We start from the raw sequence: 26,914 nt of genomic DNA on the forward strand, positions 1-26,914 counted from the left end.
CTCGTGGAGCAGTCTGGGGAATATTCTGTCAGGCCCCGGGGACTTATCCGTCCTAATGTATTTTAACAACTCCAAGACCTCCTTTCCCTTAATATCAACATGCTCCAGAACATCAACCTCACTCATATTGTCCTCACCATCAAGTTCCCTCTCATCAGTGAATACAGAAGAGAAGTATTCATTGAGGACCTCGCTCACTTCCATTGCCTCCAGGCACATCTTCCCACCTTTATCTCTAATCAGTCCTACCTTCACTCCTGTCATCCTTTTGTTCTTCACATAATTGAAGAATGCCTTGGGGTTTTCCTTTACCCTACTCACCAAGGCCTTCTCATGCCCCCATCTTGCTCTTCTCAGCCCCTTCTTAAGCTCCTTTCTTGCTTCCCTATATTCCTCAATAGACCCATCTGATCCTTGCTTCCTAAACCTCATGTATGCTGCCTTCTTCCACCTGACTAGATTTTCCACCTCATTTGTCACCCATGGTTCCTTCACCCTACCATTCTTTATCTTCCTTACCGGGACAAATTTATCCCTAACATCCTGCAAGAGGTTCCTAAACATCGACCACATGTCCATAGTACATTTCCCTGCAAAAACATCATCCCAATTCACACCCGCAAGTTCTAGCCTTATAGTCTCATAATTTGCCCTTCCCCAATTAAAAAATTTCCTGTCCTCTCTGATTCTATCCTTTTCCATGATAATGCTGAAGGCCAGGGAGCAGTGGTCACTGTGACCTGACCCAGTTCATTACCTAGTACTAGATATATTATGGCATTCCCCCTAGTCGGCCTGTCCACATACTGTGACAGGAATCCATCCTGGACACCATTTAACAAACTCTGCCCCATCTGAACCCTTTGAACTAATCAGGTGCCAATCAATATTAGGGAAGTTAAAGTCACCCATGATAACAACCCTGTTATTTTTGCACCTTTCCAAAATCTGCCTCCCAATCTGCTCCTCTGTATCTCTGCTGCTACCAGGGGGCCTATAGAATACCTCCAATAGAGTAACTGCTCCCTTCCTGTTCCTGACTTCCACCCATACTGACTCAAAAGAGGATCCTGCTACATTACCCACCCTTTCTGTAGCTGTAATAGTATCCCTGACCAGTAATGCCACCCCTCCTCCCCATTCCCCCCCCCATCCCTTTTAAAGCACTGATATCCAGGAATATTGAGAATCCATTCCTGCCCTGGTGCCAGCCAAGTCTCTGTAATGGCCACTACATCATAATTCCAGATAGATAGGCTTTTTCCCCAGGGCTGAAATGGTTGCCACAAGAGGATACAGGTTTAAGGTGCTGGGGAGTAGGTACAGAGGAGATGTCAGGGGTAAGTTTTTTTACACAGAGAGTGGTGAGTGTGTGGAATAGGCTGCCGGCAACGGTGGTGCAGGTGGATACGACAGGGTCTTTTAAGAGAGTTTTGGATAGGTAATTGCAGCTTAGTAAAGTAGAGGGCTATTTCCAAGGTAGGGAGATGTTTGGCACAACTTTGTGGGCCAAAGGGCCTGTATTGTGCTGTAGGTTTTCTATGATGGGGTGGTAGGTAAGGACAAGAAGAACTCTGTCACTGTTAAGGTAATGGGAAGATGGGGTAAGCACGGATGTTCGGGAAATGAAGGAGATGGGGGTGAGGGCAGCATCAATGGTGGAGGAAGGGAAACCACATTCTTTAAAGAAGGAAGCCACATCCTGGGAACAGATGCAATGGAGACGAAGGAACTGAGAAAAAGGAGTAACATTTTTACAGGAGACAGGGTGGGAAAAGGTACAGTCAGGATAACAGTGGGAATCGGTAGGTTTATAAAAGAAGTCTGTCAACAGTTTGAATCCTGAGATGGAGACAGAGAGATCGAGAAAGGTGAGGGAGGTGTCAGAAATAACACCTGCACAGTAATTGACACAGAATATAATGTTGCAGTTACAGAAGTAGAGTGCAGGTAGACAAGTGCAGGGGCCATGACAAGGTGGATTGAGAGATAAAGAGTTCATCTTTATTGTAAAAGAGGTCTGTCTAAGAGTCATACGACAGCCCTTGAGCCTGGTGGTACATTGTATCGAGCTTTTATATCTTCTACCTGATGGAAGGGAGAGAAGGTAGAATGACTGGGGTGGACGGGGTCTTTGATGTGAAGAGATGCTGTTTGAAGCATTTTAATTCCCAAGTAATGAGCAGGTAACCGGTGCACCGTACCACAACACTGCCACTTAAACAAAAAGTAATGCACTGCAGATACTGAAAACCTGAAATATAAACAGAACATCTTGGGATCACTTAGTAAATCAGGCAGTTTCTGTAGAGAGAGAAGCAGAAGTTATTGTTTCACTAGTTCTGCTGAAATGTCAGTGAACTAAAATGTTAATTCTGTTTCTTCCACCTCAGAGGCTTCCTGACTTGCTGTGCATTTTCTGTTTGTTTTTTTTTACGATGGCTACTTATATTGTTGATGTTAATCTACTCTCAGTGTCAGGCGCTCCCATGCACCAATATTCCCACATCATCCAGAGGCATGAGACAGCAGATGCTGGAATCTGGAGCAACAAGCAATCAGCTGGAGGAACTCAACAGGTCAAGCAGCGTTGTAGGGGGAAAGGAACGGTTGACTTTTCGGGTTGAAACCCTGCATCAGGTCTCAGAGGGGAGAGGCGATGTGACCTGTAGAAAGAGGAGAGTGGGAGTGCTGAGACAGGAGTCCAATGTGATTGGTGGACTGAAGAGGGTGGATAAATGACAGGCAGGTAGGGGAGGAGAAGGAGGTGGTGTTGGGAAGCGGTGACAATGGAGGCAAAGAGATAAAGACAAAGACAATTGTTTTGTTGTTCCCACATCATTTTATTGCTCAGCATTGACTTCTACTTGCCACAGCTGGTCTAGTGTTTGTGACTCCATAGCATACCAGATAACAGCAGTACGTCTCCTGACTGAGACCGTGAGTGCATCTACAGAGGACTGGCCACGCTGCGATTCCAGGGCTAACGCAGGTAATATTTGCTAAAGGCAGGAGTGACACTGAGATTCCCTGTGGTTTCCATTTCACACCGGACTTCAATCACTGCACATTTTTTCTGCTTAACATTGACTGAGTCTTTAAACAATACCAAGCAGCTGTAGAGTGTATAATGCCACTCTGTCCATGCGGGAGACCCTTACGCACTCTCCCAGACTCTCTCACACATCTAATCAATACTGAATCCATTCCCACATGGTCAGAGCAGCCACAACAACACTTCACCTCAGCCCTTGTACTTGGATTGGATTACACTGGAAGAAAACACCAGTATTCTGCCGAAGCTGAAGTAAATCCAGGTTATTAGCTGTGGGCAGCTGTCTGGCTGTGTTGCTGTCACTGTGAAGAGTAACAGCCTTTACATTAGATAATGTTTAGGCTTTCCACTGAACACACAAGTTCCCCAGTCACACACAAACTGTGAGCAACAGTACAATCAAATTCTGTAATTGGGCCACATGTTCTTCCAGGCTAACTGCAAAAATGTCATGAAAGGCCAGAAACCTCAGCCCCCCAAACTTCCCTCATCACCCTGTACGTCCACCTTACCCTATCTTATAGCCATGGTCCCACACAATGGGGTTGGCATGGTAGCGTGGCAGCCAGTGTAGCACCTTGCAGCATCAGTGACCAGGGTTCAATTCCCACCACTGCCTGTAAGGAGTTTGTACATTCTACCCGTGACTGTGTGGGTTCCCTCCAGGCGCTTCAGTTTCCTCCCACAGTCCAAAGACGTACGGGTTACTCTTAGTAAGTTGTGGGTTTGCTATGTTGGGCGGGCTGCCTCCCAGCACGTGTTTGGACTGTCTTGTTTGTCGACAAAAGCAACGCACTTCACTGTATGTTTTGACGTTTCAATGTACATGTGACAAATTAATGTATCTTTATCCTCATCTACCGTTCCCTCCCTCCTCCGTTACTCATTTCCTCCCTCTTCCTGTACCCATTTCCTCCTTCCTTACCCACCATTCCCCCGCTCCTCCCCTACCCATCACTTCTACCTCTCACTCATTCCCCTCCCTCCTCCTCTCTGCTTTCCATCCCTTCTTCACCTACCTTTCCCTTTCTCCTTTCCTTGTTTGGCCATCTTCCTTATTTTCTGAAGTCAATTTTTGTCTGCATTTACAAAGGAAATTGAGATGTTTCACAGTATAACAGCCACAACCTGTTGAGCATTTCTCAATCTCGGTGCTGGAATTTGTGCCCTGATTCTGTCAGGTGATTTATGGTTCACATACACAGTTGGAATTACGCACAGTGTAGAGGGAAAGGGCAGGCTGTAATGTGGCTTTTAGCATGACCCCTGACCCTTCATCCTACCTGCTAACCTTTACTCCACCAAAGGCCAAACGGACCCATTGCGCCGGGAAATGTACTGATGAAAGGTTGTGTATTTGCAGGATATTTGAGTTCTGATGGGTGCATTCATCTTTCTCTCGATCCCATCATGTCAACATTCAGCCGAAGTAGAGCACCCAGATCTGTAAGGTGGAGAGAGGCAGAGACCTGGGTCTTTGCAGCGTATTTAAAAATATGTCAGTACTGGTGCAGCAGGTCCAAAAATAAAAGCCTGCCCGGGCTCAGCTTCCTGTGACAGTCGAGTTTGTTTGTACAGAATGATTCACGAGATTGATGCTGTGCGCAGTCAGCAGCCGCTTTGCCCAGATGTTGCCAATCTACTGTTCAACCTCCTGCTGTTCACTTCAGCTGTTGGGGAGGATTGAGAGAGAACTGGAGGATGGGATTATGTATCTGAGGGAGGGAACACAACTCATGTGTGAACAGATCAGGTGATGATGTTGCTGCAGTTCTGTGTTCTCATTGTTAGCTGCAACATCAAGGCCTGCTTTCGCAAGGGTTTTCGGGAGTAAATGGTGTCAACTACCTAACACTGTCCTCCTGCTGCTGTACATCCCAATAGCTAACAAGCCCAGCTGAAAACGCAACAATTTCAATAGTTAATTACGCACGTGTGTGTGATCAAGTCTCCATTTGTGTTTCTCTATGTTTGTGTGCATTCTGTGTATTTGTACGTCCACATGTGCATGTGTGTATTAGCGTCTGTCCCGATTATTGTGCTTTTGGCTTTGTGCATGCTTCGGTTTCTGAGTGCTTATCAATACTTTCTGTGTGCTTGTGGTTTATGTTGGCCAGTGTATCCCTGTATACTGTATATGCCTGCGCTTTTACAAGTTTATCTCTGGCTCTGTGTGTAAATGCTGCCTGTGCATGTGCAGTGGTTCTGTGCTTGGTTTGTCTGTGACTGCGTCTGTGTGTGTGTGTGTGTGTGTGTGTGTGTGGGGGGGGGGGGGAGGGGGAGTGTGTCTGTCAGTCTGTCTGTGACCGTATCTGTGTGTGCATTGTGAGTGTGTGTGTGTGGTTTGAGACCATAAGACCATAATGTATAGGAGCAGAATTAGGCCATTTGACCCAATTTTCCTCACAGCCCTAATCTCCTGCCCTCTTCCCCATATCTCTTCATGCCCTGACCAATCAAGAATCTATCAACCTCTGCCTTCAATATACATGAAGACTTGGCCTCCACAGCTGCCTGTGGCAACAAATTCCACAGATTCACCATTCTCTAGTTAAAGAAATTCCTCCTCATCTCCATGCTAAAAGGAAATCCCTCGATTCTGAGGCTGTGTCCTCTGGTCTTAGACTTTCCCACCACAGGAAACATATTCTCCACATCCACTCTAATCAGGCCTTTCACCATTCAATTGGTTTCAATGAGGTCACCCCTCATTCTTCTGAATTCCAGTGACTGTCTATCTCTGTGTACATGGTTCTGTGAGTGTGTGGGGAGTTTGTGTCTGTCAGTCTGTCTACCTCTGTGTGTATATATGGTTTTGTGAGTGTGTGCGCGATTTGTGTTTCAGTCTGTGACTGTTTATCTCTGTGTGTATATGTTTGTGTGTGTGTGTGGGGGTTGTGTCTGTCAGTCTGTGACTATCTCTGTGTGTACATGCTTCTGTGAGTGTGTGGGGGGGCATTTTGACTCTCAGTCTGTCTGTGACTGACTATCTTTGTGTGTGCATGGTTCTGTGAGTGGGGTTTTGTGTCTGTCAGTCTGTCTGTGACTGTCTATCTCCATGTGTACATGGTTCTGTGAGTGTGTGTGGGGGGTATGTCTGTCAATCTGTCCGTGACTGTCTATCTGTGTGTACATGGTTCTATGAGTGTGTGTGGGGCTTTGTGCCTGTCAGTGACTGTCTATCTCTGTGTGTACATGGTTCTATGAGTGTGTATGGGGCTATGTGTCTGTCTGTCTGCGTGTACATGGTTCTGTGAGTGTGTGTGGGGCTTAAGTCTGTCTATCTGTGACTGTATATGTTTACATGGTTCTGAGAGTTTGTGTGGGGCTTTGTGTCTGTCAGTCTGTGACTGTCTATCTGTGTGTACATGGTTCTGTGAGTGTGTGTGGGGCTTTGTCTGTCAGTCTGTCTGTGACTGACTATCTGTGTACATGGTTCTGTGAGTGGGGTTTTGTGTCTGTCAGTCTGTCACTATCTCTGTGTGTACATGGTTCTGTGAGTGGGGGTTTATGTCTGTCAGTGACCGTCTATCTCTGTGTGTACATGGTTCTGTGAGTGTCTCTCTACGTTATCCCTAGTGTCCTTCCTGCAGCTATTCACTGGCTCCCCATCAAAAGAAACCAGGGGGAACTCTGCTGGTCTCTGCCTGAAAAGAGTGGATGATTTCAGCCTGTCAGAAGCAGAGATGAAATGTCAGTCTGGGGAGTGAACGGATCTAATGGATTTTTTGCCCTCACTTTACAGGTTAATAACTGGCCACGCACAGTTGCTCCTGTCGTACAAATACACATAGTGACGATAGAACTACAATTGACACTAACAAAGCAGCTATTGAACACTGACTGTCAAGAGATTGCCTGATGGACCTGAGACAGAACAAACCCTTCCTTACATTATTGCTCTCTGATCTTTTATACATTTAAAGACCTGCTAGTTATAATTCAGTCACTACTGGAGAAGGAGCAGTTGATATTGCGCTGAAACTCATACACCGGACACAGGGCAATCGGAAACTAATTTGAATTCATCGACTTCATTTCTGTCCTGGTTTGGATGGTGATAGATTGTCTAGGGTCACAGTTCCTGAACACTCAGGTGACCCATCTGTGAAGGGGAGCACGCAGCATTGTGAAGCGGTCCACTGGTGCATTAGACGGCAAACCTTACTGTTTACTACATACATTAATCATTTGGATACATGATTAGTAAATTCACAGATAGCAATTAAATTAGACGTGTTCGAAATGGTGAAGAGGGTAGTTTTTTGCTGCAGGATAGTACGAGTTGGTAAGGTCAGAAGTTTGAACCTTCTCCCCAAAACCACATGGGTTTCCTCCAGGTGCTCCGGTTTCCTCCCACAGTCCATGGTCGTCCCAGTTAATTGGTCATTACAAATTGCCCTGTGTTTAGGCCAGGGTTAAATGGACTGTGGGGCTCGTTTGGCCAGAAGGGCTTCTTCTGTGCTGTATCTCGAAATAAATACATCACATGGACAGAGCAATGGCAGTTGGAATTTAATCCTGGTAAGAGTGATGGGATTCTTTTGGGAGGATTAGTAAGGATATGACATACACAGTAATTGCTCGGTCACTAGGGCGTATTGAGGAACAAAGGGCGCTCGATGTACAAGGCTGAAGATGCTGAACGGTGGTAGAAGGGATAAGGTGCTGATGAAGATATTTGTAATATTGGTTACGTCCTAACTAATGAAGGCAAATACGAGCATGGAGATTATTGTTCAAGTTTATAAAATGTAATTTAGTAGTAGTAGTAGCCCTCCATTGGTCAAGGTCAATTTTTGTGTATTTCTATATTACATTGACTGTTTGTAAAACTATTATAAATTATTATAAATTACTATGATTGCACATTTAGATGGAGACATAACGTAAAGATTTTTACTCCTCATGCATGTGAAGGATGTAAGAAATAAAATCGATTCAATTCGACCATGGATGTTGCATCCTTGCTGTCTAGCTATACAAGCCAGGGCAGTACAATACGGAGAGCAAGCTTTTGCCCATGCAGCAGGCTCCCCCTCTCCATGTATCGGATGAACCCAAAGGAATGGCAGAGACTGATACAGTTTGCTACCAGCAGCACTGCAGTAGATGCCAGTCAGCATTGAACTCGCAGGACTGTCTTAGTGACTCCACAGCTCTGGATTCCACCCCCCCCCTCGCGGTTTACTCCCGAAGCCTTCCTCATGACTGGGTATAGCTGCAAGGCAGGAGAGGTTTGAGATCAGAGTTTTTGTTCTCCTAGATGAGCTGCCAACCACGGCTGACGAGCCCCATCTGCCCGAAGTGACTGGTTTTAGGGCACCAGTAACCCACCTTTGCCCCTTCTCCTGTCAGTAGAAATGGTTCTGACTGGCTTAGTAGCTAAACCACACGTGCTGGACTTGATTGTCAGAGGCTATTTGAGGTGCACACCATTGGGAGCTTGTTCCCACAACCTCCGCCAGCTAAAAACAAACTTAAAATGTAATCTGGGCTACAAAATTCATTTTATGTCATTTCCAGTACGCAAGCTTCAGTGGGAGCAAAATAATTGTTACTCTGGATCTGATGCAGCACCAAAAATACACACAGTAAGATAAAGAACACAATAATAAAAAAAGCACTATAAAAACAAGTATGTAAGATAGTTCGTATTGTTTGTATGTCCATAAAATGATGCTAGGCACAAGAGTGTCTGTACATAAGGTGACTGACAGGAAATGATAAAGTAGGGGTGGGTAGTGGGTGTGGGTGTTGATCGGCCTTGCTGCTTGGGGGAAGTAACTGTTTTTGAGTCTGGTGGTCCTGGTGTGGATGCTATGTAGCCTCCTCCCTGGTGGGAGTGGGACGAACAGTTGGTGAGCAGCGTTTGTGGGATCCTTCATGATGTTTCCTGGCACCTTTCTGTTGATATACACAGCCTTGATGACGGGTGCCAGTAATGCCATGGGCAATATTGACCACCCAATATCGAGCCTTCCTGTCCGCTGCAGGAAGGATGTGATTGCAGTAGAGAGGGTGGAGAGAAGTTTCACCAGGATGGAGAGCTTCAGTTGTGAAGAGGATAGACTGGGTTTTTCTTGGAGAGGAAGAAGCTGGTAGGAACCCGACTGAGGTGTGCAAAATTATGAGGGGTGAAGGTAGAAAGAGTATTTGGCATTATTTATTTGCTTGTCTATTATTTAGAGATACGGTGCAGAACAGGCCCTTCCGGCCCAAAGAGCTGCACAGCCCAGCAACCCACCTACTAAGCCGATAAAAATCATTCACCCCACCCCAGACCCGGAACTTTTTATGTTTTATAACATTGAATCACAGTGGGTTTAATTTGGCTTTTTTGACACTGATCAACGGAAAAATACTCTTTCATGGCAAAGTAAAAAAAAATCTACAAATTGGTCTAAATTAATTGCACACCTGGACACTGAAATTTTCCCCCCATTCTTCTTTACAAACCTGCTCAAGCTCTGTCAGATTGCATGGGGATCGTGAGTGAACAGCCCTTTTCAAGACCAGCCACAAATTCTTGATTTGATTGAGGTCTGGACTCTGACTTGGCCACTCCAGGACAGTAACTTCGTTGTTTTTAAGTCATTCCTGTGTAGCTTTGGCTTTATGCTTGGGGTCATTGTCTTGCTGGAAAACAAATCTTCTCCCAAGTCACAGTTCTCTTGCAGACTGCATCATGTTTTCCTTCAGGATTTCCTCGTATTTTGCTGCATTCATTTTACCCTCTACCTTCACAAGCCTTCCAGTGAAGCACCCCCACAGCATGATGCAGCCACCAACATGCTTCACAGTAGGAATGGTGTGTTTTGATGATATGTGGTGTTTGGCTTACACCGAACATAGTGTTTCATCTGATGGCCAAAAAGCTCAATTTTTTTGTCTAGCTTTTTCTAGCGGACTTCAGAATCTCCCACATTCCTTCTAGCAAACTCTAGCCAAGATTTAATTTGAGTTTTTTCCCCCCGTAGTGGCTTTCTCTTTGCCACTCTCCCATAAAGCTGGGACTGGTGAAGCACCCAGGTAACAGTTGTATGCACAGTCTCTCCCATCTCAGCCACTGAAGCTTGTAACTCCTCCAGAGCTGTCATAGGTCTCTTGGTAGTCTCCCTCACTAGTCCCTTTCTTGCATGCTCACTCAGTTTTGAGGACAGCCTGCTCGCGGCAGATTTACAGCTGTGCCATATTCCTTCCATTTCTTGATGAATGGCTTAACTGTTCTCCAAGGGATATTCAGTGACTTGGAAATTTTTTTGTATCCATCTCCTGAATTGTGCTTTTCAATAACTTTTACACAGAGTTGCTCAGAGTGTCCTTTTGTCTTCATGGTGTAGTTTTTGCCAGGATACTCACTCACCAGCAGTTGAACCTTCTTTGTCTTCTTCTTGTGTTGTTTTATGGCGGTTTGCAAACCAGCTTTAAGGTGCATTACCGCCACCTGCTAGAATGGAGTGTGTATCGTTGGATAAACAGGAGAAGGGAAAAGAATTGCATTCCTATATTCTATATAATAAACCTGAGTCTTTCAGATACTTCATGATACAGATCTGTATTTCTTTTGAATTCCCACTTAAAATGTCTTCTATACCCACATCAGTTTTTTTGTTTATCTTAAGCACTCCTATCATCTTCACTCTTTCTTGTTAATACTTCTGACATTTTATCAATACATGTTCAACTGTTTCTGGTTGATTACAGGATTCACACAACCCAGTTGGATGTTTCCTTATTTTGTGTAATGTGTAATTAAGATTGGTGTGTCCAATTTTCAAACGACTGATGATGACTTCTGTCTTTCTATATCCACTTGACAATCTTTTGTATCTGACTTGCCTCTGTATTTTGTACAGTTGTCTCCCTGTTTCACTCTCATCCCAATGCTTCTGCCATGTTTCCTCAATACGTGTTTTAATAATGCTCTTGCCTTCCTCTTTGCTAAGAGGGATCTCGTCGTCGTGGCTATCCCTCGACTCTGGACCTCTATTATAGACGATTTGAGCAATTGTTTTAGCTATACTATCCACATTTTCATTACCCTCCACTCCACAATGAGCAGGAACCCAAAGAAAGCTTACTTCTACCCCATTTTTGGTCAGTGTATATAACTTGCATAAAATCTCCAATAAAATATCCTGTCTACTTTCTGATTTTCTTGATTTGATCGAGGTTAATGCAGATAAACTGTCTGAACAGATTACAGCCTTTTTGATATTATTTTCTTCTTTCCAAGATAACGCACTCAATATTGCCGTTAATTCTGTTGTACACGCTGATAAATGGTTTGATGTTCTTTTCCTGATACTAGTTTTGCACTGAGGAATGTAGACTGCAATACCTGTGTGGCCAGATCTAGGGTCTTTCGATCCATCCAGAAATATTACAAGTTCATTTCTAAAATGCGAGTCTATATATTCTTGTACTATCTGTTTGATTCCATAGTTAGACTTCTTTTTTAAAAGTTGTTGTAGGTTTTTATCTACTGTATGCATTGTAAAGAGCCATGGAGGAACGTCAGATATTGGAACTGTAGGGCTCTATTCCATTTTGTGTAGACCATATTTTTGTGCTGCTGCATCTCCGATCCATCCAAAGCTATTATAACTTGACTTACTATGTTCCCAGCAGTCTTTTAATATCGCTTTAGCTGGATGTGAGTAGTTATGTCCCATGATGTTAACCCAGTAATTCAACATTAGCTTTATTCTTCTAAGTCTTAATGGCATTTCCCCCATTTCGACTTGAAGAGCTGATATAGGTGATGTTCTGAATGCACCACTACACATCCTGAGGGCCTGAGCTTGCTCAACATCCAGCAACAGTTGAACCTTCCAGATACAGGTGTATTTATACTACAATCAATTGAAACACCATGACTGTACACAGATTATCCCTATTTAACTAATTATGTGACTTCTAAAACCAATTGGCTGCATCAGTGATGATTTGGTGTGTCATATTAAAGGAGGTGAATACTTATGCAATCAATTATTTTGTGTTTTATATTTGTAATAAATTTAGATCACTTTGTAGAGATCTTTTTTCACTTTGACATTAAAGAGTCTTCCTCTGTTGATCAGTGTTCAAAAGAAGGCAAATTAAATCCGCCGTGATTCAATGTTGTGAAACAAGAAAACATGACGTAGCGCGCCAAGGTTTAAAAGCAGACCACCATATACAGCGGCCATCGTTGTAGTGGCCATCGTCAGAGTGGACTGAGTCAGAGTGGGGCGGCTTTGGCTCAAACAGGCTTCGGCGAGAACAGGCAGAGGCCAGGGTAGGTTCTGGTAAGTTTTTTGTTCAGATTGTCTAGCGCAGAGAGAATGCCAGGCAGGATGTTGGAATGCTCCTCTTGCAGGATGTGGGAAGTCAGGGAGCCCTCCAGTGTCCCTGACAACGACACCTGCAAGAAGTGCATCCAGCTGCAGCTCCTGACAAACTGCGTTAGGGAACTGGAGCAGGAGCTGGATGACCTGCGGATCATTCGGGAGAATGAGGAGATTATAGATCGTAGCTACAGGGAGGTAGTTACGCCAAAGGAGCAGAGGACAGGAAATTGGGTCACTGTCAGGCGAGGGAAGAGGAAAGGGCAGGCAGAGCAGGGTTCCCCTCTGGCCATTCCCCTCAGCAACAAGTATACCGCATTGGATACTGTTGGGGGGATGACTTACCTGGGACTAGCTGCAGTAGCCGGATCACTGGCACTGAGTCTGGCTCTGCAGTGCAGAAGGGAGGGTGGAAAAAGAGGAGAGCGGTAGTGATAGGGGACTTGATAGTTAGAGGTACAGATAGAAGGTTCTGTGGTCATGACAGAGAATCCAGGATGGTTTGTTGCCTCCCGGGTGCCAGGGTCGAGGATGTCTCTGATCGATTGCATGACATTCTAAAGTGGGAGGGTGATCAGCCAGATGTCGTGGTGCACATCGGTACCAATGACATAGCAAGGAAGAGTGAAGAGGTCCTGGAGAGTGAGTATAGAGAGCTTGGTAGGAAGTTGAAAAGCAGGACCTCAAGGGTGGTAATCTCAGGATTGCTACCTGTGCTAGGTGCCAGTGAGGGTAGGAATAGGATGCTCTGGAGGAGGAACAAGTGGCTGAGGAACTGGTGTAGGGGGCAGGGTTTCAGATTTCAGGATCATTGGGACCTCTTCTGGGGCAGGTGGGACCTGTACAAGAGAGACGGGTTACACTTGAACCACAGGGGGACCAATATCCTTTCAGGGAGGTTTGTTAGTGCTATTGGGGAGGCTTTAAACTAGATTTGCAGGGGGATGGAAACCAGAGTGCCGGAGCTGACAGTGTGGCTGGGGTGAAAATAAATGATGTTGAAAGTTTAAGCAAATCTGCTGATAGAAAGGTTGTGAGTGGTGGTAAAAACCTTCTGAGGTGTATATATTTCAATGCTAGGAGTATTGCAGGGAAGGCGGATGAGTTGAGGGCGTGGATTGACACGTGGAATTATGATGTTGTAGCAATTAGTGAAACTTGGCTACAGGAGGGGCAGGACTGGCAGCTTAATATTCCAGGGTTCCGATGTTTCAGATGTGATCGAGGCAGAGGAATGAAAGGTGGGGGAGTAGCATTGCTTGTTAGGGTAAATATTACAGCAGTGCTCAGGCAGGACAGATTAGAGGGCTTGTCTACTGAGTCCTTATGGGTGGAGCTGAGCAACAGGAAAGGTATGGCCACATTCATGGGATTGTATTACAGACCACCCAATAGTCAACGAGACTTGGAAGAGCAAATCTGCAGAGAGATAGCAGGCAACTGCAGGAAACATAAAGTTGTGGTGGTAGGGGATTTTAGTTTTCCATACATTGATTGGGACTCCCATACTGTTAGGGGTCTAGATGGTTTAGAGTTTGTAAAATGTGTTCAGGAAAGTTTTCTAAATCAATATATAGAGGGACCAACTAGAGGGGATGCAATATTAGATCTCCTGTTAGGAAACGAATTACGGCAAGTGACAGAAGTCTGTGTAGGGGAGCACTTTGGTTCCAGTGATCATAACACCATTAGTTTCAATTTGATCATGGACAAGGATAGATCTGGTCCTAGGGTTGAGGTTCTGAACTGGAAGAAGGCCAAATTTGAAGAAATGAGAAAGGATCTAAAAAGTGTGGATTGGGACAGGTTATTCTCTGGCAAAGATGTGATTGGTAGGTGGGAAGCCTTCAAAGGGGAAATTTTGAGAGTGCAGAGTTTGTATGTTCCTGTCAGGATTAAAGGCAAATTGAATAGGAATAAGGAACCTTGGTTCTCAAGGGATATTGCAACTCTGATAAAGAAGAAGAGGGAGTTCTATGAAATGTATAGGAAATAGGGGGTAAATCAGGTGCTTGAGGAGTATAAGAAGTGCAAGAAAATACTTAAGAAAGAAATCAGGAGGGCTAAAAGAAGACATGAGGTTGTCTTGGCAGTCAAAGTGAAGGATAGTCCAACGAGCTTTTACAAGTATATTAAGAGCAAAAGGATTGTAAGGGATAAAATTGGTCCTCTTGAAGATCAGAGTGGTCGGCTTTGTGCGGAACCAAAGGAAATGGGGGAGATCTTAAATAGGTTCTTTGCATCTGTATTTACTAAGGAAGCTGGCATGAAATCTATGGAATTGAGGGAATCAAGTAGTGAGACCATGGAAACTGTACAGATTGAAAAGGAGGAGGTGCTTGCTGTCTTGAGGAAAATTAAAGTGGATAAATCCCCGGGACCTGACAGAGTGTTCCCTCGGACCTTGAAGGAGACTAGTGTTGAAATTGCGGGGGCCCTGGCAGAAATATTTAAAATGTCGCTGTCTACGGGTGAAGTGCCGGAGGATTGGAGAGTGGCTCATGTTGTTCCATTGTTTAAAAAAGGATCGAAAAGTAATCCGGGAAATTATAGGCTGGTGAGTTTAACGTTGGTAGTAGGTAAGTTATTGGAGGGAGTACTAAGAGACAGAATCTACAAGCATTTGGATGGACAGGGACTTATTAGGGAGAGTCAACATGGCTTTGTGCGTGGTAGGTCATGTTTGACCAATCTATTGGAGTTTTTCGAGGCAGTTACCAGGAAAGTGGATGAAGGGAAGGCAGTGGATATTGTCTACATGGATTTCAGTAAGGCCTTTGACAAGGTCCTGCATGGGAGGTTAGTTAGGAAAATTCAGTCGCTAGGTATACATGGAGAGGTGGTAAATTGGATTAGACATTGGCTCAATGGAAGAAGCTAAAGAGTGGTGGTAGAGAATTGCTTCTCTGAGTGGAGACCTGTGACTAGTGGTGTGCCACAGGGATCAGTGCTGGGTCCATTGTTATTTGTCATCTATATCAATGATCTGGATGATAATGTGGTAAATTGGATCAGCAAGTTTGCTGATGATACAAAGATTGGAGGTGTAGTGGACAGTGAGGAAGGTTTTCAGAGCCTGCAGAGGGACTTGGACCAGCTGGAAAAATGGGCTGAAAAATGGCAGATGGAGTTTAATACAGACAAGTGTGAGGTGTTGCACGTTGGAAGGACAAACCAACGTAGAACATACAGGGTTAATGGTAAGGCACTGAGGAGTGCAGTGGAACAGAGGGATCTGGGAATACAGGTACAAAATTCCCTAAAAGTGTCGTCACAGGTAGATAAGGTCGTAAAGAGAGCTTTTGGTACATTGGCCTTTATTAATCGAAGTATTGAGTATAAGAGCTGGAATGTTATGATGAGGTTGTATAAGGCATTGGTGAGGCCGAATCTGGAGTATTGCGTTCAGTTTTGGTCACCAAATTACAGGAAGGATATAAATAAGGTTGAAAGAGTGCAGAGAAGGTTTACAAGGATGTTGCCGGGACTTGAGAAACTCAGTTACAGAGAAAGGTTGAATAGGTTAGGACTTTATTCCCTGGAGCGTAGAAGAATGAGGGGAGATTTGAGAGAGGTATATAAAATTATGATGGGTATAGATAGAATGAATGCAAGCAGGCTTTTTCCACTGAGGCAAGGGGAGAGAAAAACCAGAGGACATGGGTTAAGGGTGAGGGGGGAAAAGTTTAAAGGGAACATTGGGGGGGGGGCTTCTTCACACAGAGAGTGGTGGGAGTATGGAATGAGCTGCCAGACGAGGTGGTAAATGCGGGTTCTTTTTTAACATTTAAGAATAAATTGGACAGATACATGGATGGGAGGTGTATGGAGGGATATGGTCCGTGTGCAGGTCAGTGGGACTAGGCAGAAAATGGTTCAGCACAGCCAAGAAGGGCCAAAGGGCCTGTTTCTGTGCTGTAGTTTCTATGGTTATGGTTTCTATGGAAAACTTCCAAAGGGGGTGAATACTTTTTATAGGCACTGTATTTAACCCTAGCCTAATCATGGGACAATTTACAATAACTAATTAACCTACTAAACCGGCATGCCTTTGCTCTGTGAGAGGAAACTGGAGCACCCAGAGGAAACCACGCACTCACGAGAAGAACGTACAGACTTCTTAGAGACAGCATCAGAATTGAACTCTAAACTCTGATGCCCTGAGCTGTAATAGTGTCACGCTAACCACTACACTACTGTGGCACATCCAACAATATAGAAATGTCTAAAATCAGAAGGTATCGACTGAAGGTAAAGGGTAGGAGGTTTACAGAGGTTTTTCATCTGGAATGTACTCCCTGGTGGGTACTCTCACAACGTTTAAGAAGTTTCTAAACGAGTGCTTGAACCTCCAAGGCATAGAAGGCATGGACCAAGCAATGGTAGATGGGATTAGTGTCATTGGGTATTGCCAACAAGTTGGGTCAAAGGGAGTGCTTCTTGGCTGCATGCCTCTGTGAATCTATACCTCTCCTGTGAATGTCCATCACTCTGTTCTGGACGTTTAACTGCCAAAGTTGTACTGTCAGGTTCTGGTCTTCTGTCCATCCTAGTTTTCTTCACTGCAGCTCTGGCAACAATGTGTTCATTTAGCAAGACCCTAACTCCTGGACCTCTCCACCTCTCCTCCTTTTGACCCTCCTTTATACCTGCCTATCTGATCAAACATTTTGTTTCATTTCACACTAACTGCTTCGAGGTTCAGTCTTTGAAAGAGTTGAGAAGCCCACTTAATAACACTGACTTATGCACATACGCATGCCATGGAATTATTATCACACTTAAACATACTGCAACTATAAAATTACAATCACACACACAAACCAGATGTAAAATTATAGTCACACTCATACACCAGATATAGAATCACACTGGTATTTACAAACATGCAGACACGAAAAATATAGAATCACAGCCACATTCACACACCAAAATAGCATTACCATCATATTTAAACACACACACACGCGCATGACAAAGAATCACAACCACACTCGTGCATGCCACATGTAGAATCACAACCACACTCGTGCACGCCACATGTAGAATCACAACCACACTCGTGCACGCCACATGTAGAATCACAACCACACTCGTGCACGCCACATGTAGAATCACAACCACACCATGCACACCACGTGGAGAATCACAACCATACTCGTGCATGCCACATGTAGAATCACAACCACACTCGTGCACGCCATATGTAGAATCACAACCACACTCATGCATGTCACATGTAGAATCACAACCACACTGGTGCACGTCACATGTAGTATCACAACCACACTCGTGCATGTCACGTGTAGAATCACAACCACACTCGTGCATGCCATATGTAGAATCACAACCACACTCGTGCACGCCACATGTAGAATCACAACCACACTCGTGCATGCCATATGTAGAATCACAACCACACTCGTGCATGCCACGTGTAGAATCACAACCATACTCGTGCACACCACATGTAGAATCACAACCACACTCGTGCACGCCACATGTACAATCACAACCACACTCGTGCACGCCACATGTACAATCACAACCACACTCGTGCACGCCACGTGTAGAATCACAACCACACTCGTGCACACCACATGTAGAATCACAACCACACTCGTGCACACCACATGTAGAATCACAACCACACTTATGCATGCCACATGTAGAATCACAACCACACTCGTGCATGCCACATGTACAATCACAACCACACTCGTGCACGCCACGTGTAGAATCACAACCACACTCGTGCACGCCACATGTAGAATCACAACCACACTCGTGCACGCCACATGTAGAATCACAACCACAATCGTGCACGCCACATGTAGAATCACAACCACACTCGTGCATGCCACGTGTAGAATCACAACCACACCATGCACGCCACATGTAGAATCACAACCACAATCGTGCACGCCACATGTAGAATCACAACCACACTCGTGCATGCCACGTGTAGAATCACAACCACACCATGCACGCTACGTGTAGAATCACAGTCACACTCACACACACCAGATATAGAATTAGAGTCACATTCACACACACAAGATATAGAAACACAGTTGCACTCACAGATATACCAGATATAGAATATAATCACTCACCCACATACAAGATAAACAATCTTATAATCATATTCACAGTACATGTATATCTTCCATCACAGTGCAAATACATTAACTGTTATACCACTTATATAGTCATAAATGCACACCTTTACAAGCATTAAAAACCATGTATACTTAATCATATACATAGATGCCACACTTACCTATTTCCTCAAAGATTCTCTCTCTCTCTCTCACCTCTTCTCCACCTTTCTCCCTTCTCCCCCTCCCCCTCTCTCCCTCTCCCTTTCTCTCCTCTCTCTCCCTCTCCCTTTCTCTCCTCTCTCTCTCTCTTCCCCCCCCACCACATCACTCACACATTCTGATTCACAGTGTGGTTGATTTCAAGCTTGATTTGTGTTCATTTGGCAGTGAATCAGCTAGAAAAAGGGCTGCAAGAAACAGCGCAACAAATCCAGCGGCAGGAGGGATGGGACGTCCAGCTGGCAGACCTCATAAATGAGGTGTGACTGAGGACGGTGCCAGAGGCTGGGTGTGGACAGCGATACCTTGATATCTTCTCAGTTAAATATACAACCAATGCACACTGTTCAATGTTGCGCTGAAGAACAGCCACCACTGAGAAACTGGAGCAGGGTCCCGGGAGGGCTGAGTGCCTTCACTGAAGCACAGAATGATAGGCAAAGAGGAAGGTCACTCTGTGGAGTTGTTCAGTAGATCTGAGACCCCTGCTGTTTCCCCAATAGACCTTTACGTTTCTGATCGGGTACTTATCCAATTCTATTCCTAGTCTTACTATTGGATCTGCTATTTACTTTTGAATATCCGTCCTTTTGGAACATGAAGTATTTAATGTTAACACTGTGTCAGATGGTTATTTGGAGGTGGCCAAGGGCATTTCACTCACAGCAAACAGCAGAGGATATTTACACAGTAAACTGTCCCTTTAAAGAGCCAAGGAAACATATGACAGCAGCTTTTTCCCACCAAAAACAGAATAATTTCTCCACAAGTGATTGGGAGGGGTGTTGACGGTACATAAAATCAATCCAAATCACTCTAGCAATGTGTCCACTGAGAATAATCCAGAAATCACCACTCTAGCATTCAAAGATCAAAGTACATTTATTATCAAAGTATGTATAATTTTACAACCTTGAGATTTGTCTCCTAACAGGCAGCCACAAAAAAAGAAACCCAAAAGAACCCATTAAAAAAAGACTGTCAAACACCCAGTGTGTAGAGAGTGCAAAAAACAGATTGTGCCAACAGTAAAAGCAAGCAAATAGCATTCAGAACTGAGCTGCTCAAAGGAGAGTCCATCCACAGGCACAAAGCCACAGACCATCAGTTCAGCAGAGCTGAGCAAACATCACGGAGCAGGGAGCTGAACTGTCCATCCCTCACCTTTACAGTCTGGCCCGGTCCTTAAATTGTCACCCAGACATCGAGTTCAGTTGCTTCGATACGCATCGCAAATCAGAATGACTTACTGCATATAAAAGTTACCTCACATCCCCCCCAGTTCTTTTGTCAATCCTTTGAAGCTAAAGTTCTCTGTGAAGCAGCCAGCATAATCAAAGGCCTCAGTCACCCCAGACATCCTCTTCCCCCCCCTCTTCCATTGGGCAGAAGATACAAAAATCTGAAAGCACATACCACCAGGCTCTACTTCGCTGTTATAAGATTTCTAAATGGTTTCTTAGTATAATAAGATGGACTCTTGACCTCACAATCTATCTCGGTATGATCTTGAACCTTATTGTCTACCTGCACTGCACTTCCTCTGTAGCTGTTACACTTTATTCTGCATTCTGTTATTATTCAATGCACTGTGTAATGATCTGATCTGTATGAACAGAACTCAAGACAAAGCTTTTCACTGTATCTGGATACATGTGACAATAATAAACCAATTCCAATCTCAATTCAGTGAATATCATTACTGGGTTAACCCCCGGATCAATCTGTGCGAAATAACAGAACCCTCACTGTAATATTCCTTTGATACTTTGTTGTACCAGCCACTGCTGTTTAGTTGAGTTACTGACTTTGTTATGTGAGTAGCTTCATCTCCCGTTTTTGTCTTTGTAAGCTACAAGATTACGTGCTTAGGTACCAAACCTTTTGTCACTGAGGGCATGGGGACCTGCAGATGCTGGAATCTAGAGCATTATGCAGAGACGCTGGAGGAACTTAGTGAGTTATGCTGCATCAACCGAGGGAAATGGAGAGTTGATGTTTGAAACTGACAGCTGATAGGTGATGTCCAGTTCTCTCCATAGATGCTGCCTGGCCCACCAGATTCCCTCTATCACCTTTGCATGTCACTTTTGTAATTGGAACCACTTCCTCCTTACTCATCCATGAAAACTCCTTCTGATCTCTAACACCTTCATTAAATCTCCTTCTGACCTCCCCCGCATTGTTTAAGGAAAGCTCACGTCCTCAAAACATTGACCCGTGGGTGACACAGGGAAAACATACCCAGCCGAGTACTGCTCCTCTAATTGCGGACAATTTAAAAGAAAGACACTTAACATATACCAAGTTATCTAGGAAATTCTCTCCACAAGAAGATTTTAGAAAACGGAAAGCCAGAGAGGGAGGGGTATGGAGGGCTATGGTCCAGGTGCAGATCAGTGAAACTCGGCAGAATAGCAGTTCGGCACCAACTAGATGGGCCAAAGGGTCTGTTTCTGTTCTGTGACTATGACTCTTCAGCCTCCACAGCTATTTGACAAGATCATGGCTGATTTGCATCCTTATTGATGCCTTATGGTTTCTCTCAGCCAAAAGAAAGACCTATTTATGTACAGCCTTAGAAAACCTTGCAAGAGCACTTTTTTGAAGCAGATACACTGTTGTCTTGCAGAGCAGAATTAATGGGCCAAAGGGCCTAACTCTGCTCATACATCTTACGGTCTTACGGTAAAATTGGAAACACAAAAGCATGGTAAGATCCCACAAACATCAGTTAAACTAATCCATACCCCCTAGTTTAATCAATTTAATCAATCCATTTGTAGTGGTGTTTTTTTTGCACGATGACTCTGCTGTTCTCACAGAACATTGAGTGAGTTTAGAATGAACAACTCAGTCAGCCCAAGTTTACCTCTCATCTGAGAGACAGTGCTGCAGTCTGTCTGCCATCGGGTTTCTGAACGGTCCATGAACCGATGAACTCTACCTCAATACTTTGCTTTCTGATTCTGATACTGGCAACTATCACTTGGTGGCTTACCCTTATGCTGCTGGATTGTGTCTCACCCAAAAACTCAAGGACAAAATGGATGTGTTAGCTCAAAAGTAGTGGACTTTTTCCCTGTGTCAAGGAATCAGCAATTATCCCTGAAGCAGGTTGTCCAAACCTTAATAGAGAATGGGAAGGGGTCCTGCTTGTTAAACTAGCATAGCTGGTGGATTGGTTAACAGACTGGCAGCTCAGCGTCTGAACTACTGATCCAAAGGCATGTTCAAATCCCACCAAAGCAGCTGGAAATTTAGATTCAAGTAATTAAATCTCAAATTTTAAAAAAGGTGTAGAGGCAGCAGGTGAGTCCACGGAACCACTGAGTTATTGTAAAAATCCACCCATCTCACATATCTATCAACGTTACTCAGTCTGGCGTGCATATGATGACAGATCCACCAACAAGGTTAACTCTTAACTACCTCAGTTTAAGCACAGGTAAGATTGGATAATAAATCCACATACATTTTAGAAAGCCGACTGGGACAGAGAGAAGGAGAGGCAGTGTGAGGGAGAGAGAGAGATAGAGAGAAGGGGAGAGAGAGACAGAGGGGGGAAGAGAGAGAGAGAGAAAGGGGAGTGGGGAGAGGGACACAGGGTCAGGGAGAGAAGGGAGGGGGGAGGGATGGGGAGGGAAGGAGAGAGAGCAGGGAGAGAGAAAGCGAGAGGCCTGAGAGGGGATGGGGGAAGAGGGGGAGGAGAGGGAGGGTGGTGGAGAGAGAGGAGGGAGAGAGGAGAGAGAGAGAGAGCGAGAGAGAGACGCTTCCAACAGCTAATCTGATGCAAGCCAAAATTGACTGCAACCGAAATTGAAGCAGACTGTAATGTAGACAAGCTCAGTACTGAGAGAGCAAAGCCAGGGATTTTAAACCTTTAATTGAGGGACAAGCAGTGTGGGCTTCCGAAGGACTACAAGAAAACTGGAGGAAAGCAGACAAATCAAAATTTGATCCCATGAGCCCATACAGATGGAGAATGGGTGCTGATGAGAAATCATTGCTTTGTGAGGCAGGCACAGGTGAACTACAAAAATTCCACTCACAGATGCCTAGATAGCTTAACTTGAGCCAAGTGTAGCCACAGGAGAGGCACAGGAGGAGCCCATACATATCCTCAAACCTGCCCTACATTTAATCACCACGCAGCAAGAAGGGTGTAATGAGCCAAAAAAGATTGACACGGAAATTATCGAAGAACCAATGGGGAATCAGGATGTTGAACCGTCCTAAGCTAGCTGAGCATGAGGAGTTTCAATGGAAGATCGGTCGTGTTAGGAATTGATTTCCTCAGGCTTAATATTGCCTCGACAATGATCTATTAATAAATGTGAAATGTTTTACAAACTGTTTTGTAGAATGTACTTATGCATTCCCAGGGCAGCGCTGCCTAGTGTGCAGGACCTTGTGCTACTCAACTCTCCTTATGTGCAATTATCAAGTCAAGTCAAGTCACTTTTTATTGTCATTTCGACCATAACTGCTGGTACAGTACACAGTAAAAACGTGATTTCAGGACCATGGTGCTACGTGAACAATACAAAAACTACACTGAACTACGTAAAACAACACAAAAATGACACTAGACTACAGACCTACCCAGGACTGCACAACGTGCACAAAACAGTGCAGGCATTACAATAAATAATAAACAATACAATAGGCACAGTAGAGGGCAGTAGGTTGGTGTCAGTCCAGGCTCTGGGTATTGAGGAGTCTGATGACTTGGGGGAAGAAACTGTTACATAGTCTGGTCATGAGAGCCCGAATGCTTCGGTGCCTTTTGCCAGATGGCAGGAGGGAGAGGAGTTTGTATGAGGGGTGCGTGGGGTCCTTCATAATGCTGTTTGGTTTGCGGATGCAGCGTGTGATGTAAATATCTGTGATGGCAGGAAGAGAGACCCCGATGATCTTCTCAGCTGACCTCACTATCCGCTGCAGGGTCTTGCGATCTGAGATGGTGCAATTTGCGAACCAGACCGTGATGCAGCTGCTCAGGATGCTCTCAATACAACCTCTGTAGAATGTGGTGAGGATGGCGGGGTGGGAGATGGACTTTTCTCAGCCTCCACAGAAAGTAGAGACGCTGCTGGGCTTCCTTTGCTATGGAGCTGGTGTTGAGGGACCAGGTGAGATTCTCCACCAGGTGAACACCAAGAAATCTGGAGCTCTTAACGATCTCTACAGAAGAGTCGTCGATGTTCAGCGGAGAGTGGTCGCTCCGTGTCCTCCTGAAGTCAATAACCATCTCTTTTGTTTTGTTCACATTCAGAGACAGGTTGTTGGCTCTGCACCAGTCTGTTAGCCACTGCACCTCCTCTCTGTATGCTGACTCATCGTTCTTGCTGATGAGACCCACCACGGTCGTGTCATCGGCGAACTTGATGACGTGGTTCGAGCTGTGTGTTGCAGCACAGTCGTGGGTCAGCAGAGTGAACAGCAGTGGACTGAACACACAGACCTGGGGGGCCCCCGTGCTCAGTGTGATGGTGTTGGAGATGCTGCTCCCGATACGGACTGACTGAGGTCTCCCAGTCAGGAAGTCTAGGATCCAGTTGCAGAGGGAGGTGTTCAGGCCCAGTACGCTCAGCTTTCCAATCAGTTTCTGAGGAATGATTGTGTTGAATGCTGAACTGAAATCTATGAACAGCATTTGAACGTAAACACGAGGACGTATGTGTCTTTCTTGTCCAGGTGGGTTAGGGCCAGGTGGAGGGTGATGGCAATGGCATCGTCTGTTGAACGGTTGGGATGGTACGCAAACTGCAGGGGTCCAGTGAGGGGAGCAGCAGGGTCTTGATGTGCCTCATAACGAGCCTCTCGAAACACTTCATGATGATGGATGTGAGTGCAATGGGACAGTAGTCGTTGAGGCAGGACACTGAAGACTTCTTCGGCACGGGGAGGATGGTGGTGGCCTTGAAGCACGTAGGAACGACGGTGCTGCTCAGGGAGATGTTGAAGATGTCAGTGAGAATCTCTGCTAGCTGGTCTGCACATCCTCTAAGCACTCTGCCAGGAATATTGTCTGGTCCAGCAGCCTTCCATGGGTGGACCCTACACAGGGTTCTCCTCACATTGGCCACGGTAAGACACAGCACCTGGTCATTTGGAGGAGGGGTGGTCTTCCTTGCTGCCATGTCATTTTCCACCTCAAAACGAGCGTAGAAGTTGTTCAACGCATCTGGGAGGGAGGCATCACCAGGACAGGCAGGTGGTGTTGTCTTGTAGTTGATGTCCTGAATGCCCTTCCACATGCGCTGCGTGTCGCCGCTGTCCTGGAAGTGGCTGTGGATTCGCTGGGCGTGTGCACGCTTTGCCTCTCTGATGGCCCGGGACAGCTTGGCCCTCGCTGTTGTTAGGGCTGCCTTGTTGCTTGCTCTGAAGGTGGAGTCACAGGTCCTCAGCAGCGCACACACCTCCGCGGTCATCCATGGCTTCTGGTTAGAGTGTGTAGTGATGGTCTTGGACACAGTGATGTCATCAATGCACTTGCTGATGTAGCTAGTCACTGATACCGTGTGCTCCTCTAAGTTGGTAGAGTCGCCAACGGTTGCAGCCTCTCTGAACATGTGCCAGTCAGTGTGCTCAAAGCAGTCTTGAGCAGAGATAGCTCCTACTGGCCAGGTTTTCACCTGCTTCTGAACTGGTCTGGAGCATCTGACGAGCAGTCTGTATGCTGGAGTTAGCATAACAGAGATGTGGTCTGAGTAACCGAGGTGGGGGCTCCGCCCGGTACACGTCAGAAATGTTTGTGTAAACAAGGTCCAACGTGTTCTGCCCTCTCGTTGCAAAGTCCACGTTCTGATGGAATCTGGGGAGCACTGACTTAAGGTTTGCGTGGTTAAAATCTCCGGTGACAATAAGCAGTCCATCAGGGTGTGCGTTCTGCAGTTCGCTAATAGCCCCGTACAGTTCACAGAGCGCCTCCTTAGCATTAGCGCTGGGGGGAATGTAGACACCGACTATAAGGACAGTGGTGAATTCCCGTGGTAAATAAAATGGTCTGCATCTAACAGTCACAAACTCCCACTAGCGATGAGCAGTATCTGGAAACCAGCACAGAGCGCTTGCACCATACCTTGTTGATGTAAACACACAAGCCACCACCGTGAGTCTTACCGGAGAGAGCTGCGTCGCCAGTGCTAAAGTTCAACTCCAGAATAAAATTGTATTACTGAGTTCTTGTATGGACATATAGCCTCTGACATGTCCTTGAGGTCACAAAAGAAACAGACAACAACACAAGATCTTAAGTGGATATGGCGAGGTATTGAGTCCTACAACAGAAAAACCGGCCTTGTGGGCCACCAGGTTTGCACCAACCATCAAACACACTTTACTCTTCCCACAGTTCCATCATTCTTCCAGATTCAAAGTTCAAAGTACATTTATTATCAAAGTGTATATACCTTATACAACCTTGAGATTCATCTCCTTACAGGCAGCCACAAAACAAAGAAACCCAAAAGAACTCGTTAAAAAAAAGACCGTCAAACACGCAAGGTGCAGAGAGAAAAAAAATTGTGCAAACAATAAAAGTAAGCATATAGCATTCAGAACTAAAATGAGTTCATAGACACGAAGCCTGGAGCAGCCTTGGCCTCAGGTGATGTTCTACCCCTCACCTACAATTTACCCACCAGCCTGCACAGCTTTGGGACATGAGTTGAAAGCAGAGAAACCAAGGGAAACCTCAGGTTGATGGGATGGTAATCAAGCGAGGTACGTGTTACAGGATGGAAAAAAGCTGGGAAGTAAATTTAAAGAAAATTCAAATAACTTTTATAAGTGCATAATGAGCAAAACAATAACTAAGGAAAGAGCAGGGCAAACGAGGAATCAATATGTGGAGAATTTTTTGCAGTCGCCTTCATAGGTAAAGAGGATAATACATTCTATATGTGCTTGCTATCTTGTACGTATGAGTACTAGGCCAGTGTGTCGGCTGTTTACAGCCACCAGGAGAGAGGTGCCAAAGCCAGTAGGCTTCACCGCGGCGGTGTAGCACGGCATTAGGCTGGGGTCAGGGCTGCCCCGACCCCTGTGTTCGCTTGGCAGAAGACAAGCTCTATCGTGATCGTCTGCAGATTTCTGTGGTTAGAGTCTGGGCTTTCTTATTGCATGATTATATCTTACTGATATCTCAACATGCTTACTATCTTGTATGTGCTATGTGTGCTTTGTGCTGTGTATGA

At 45.2% G+C, this 26,914-nt stretch overlaps 1 protein-coding gene across 5 annotated transcripts in view; it reads left to right on the top strand.

Annotated features, from left to right (window-relative positions):
• nectin1b (nectin cell adhesion molecule 1b) overlaps positions 1-26,914 on the top strand; it is a 548,976-nt gene that overhangs the window by 401,407 nt on the left and 120,655 nt on the right. The window contains exon 6 of one of the 5 annotated variants that reach the window (XM_072238136.1): positions 6,801-7,739. The exons of the other annotated variants lie outside the window; for them this stretch is intronic. Coding sequence (XP_072094237.1) covers positions 6,801-6,805 — 5 coding nt within the window. The 3' untranslated portion in view covers positions 6,806-7,739. Of the gene's footprint in view, positions 1-6,800; positions 7,740-26,914 lie in introns of those variants that run through there. 5 annotated transcript variants of the gene reach the window in all.

Source organism: Mobula birostris, chromosome 20 (assembly GCF_030028105.1).
Source record: "Mobula birostris isolate sMobBir1 chromosome 20, sMobBir1.hap1, whole genome shotgun sequence".
NCBI lineage: Eukaryota > Metazoa > Chordata > Chondrichthyes > Myliobatiformes > Myliobatidae > Mobula > Mobula birostris.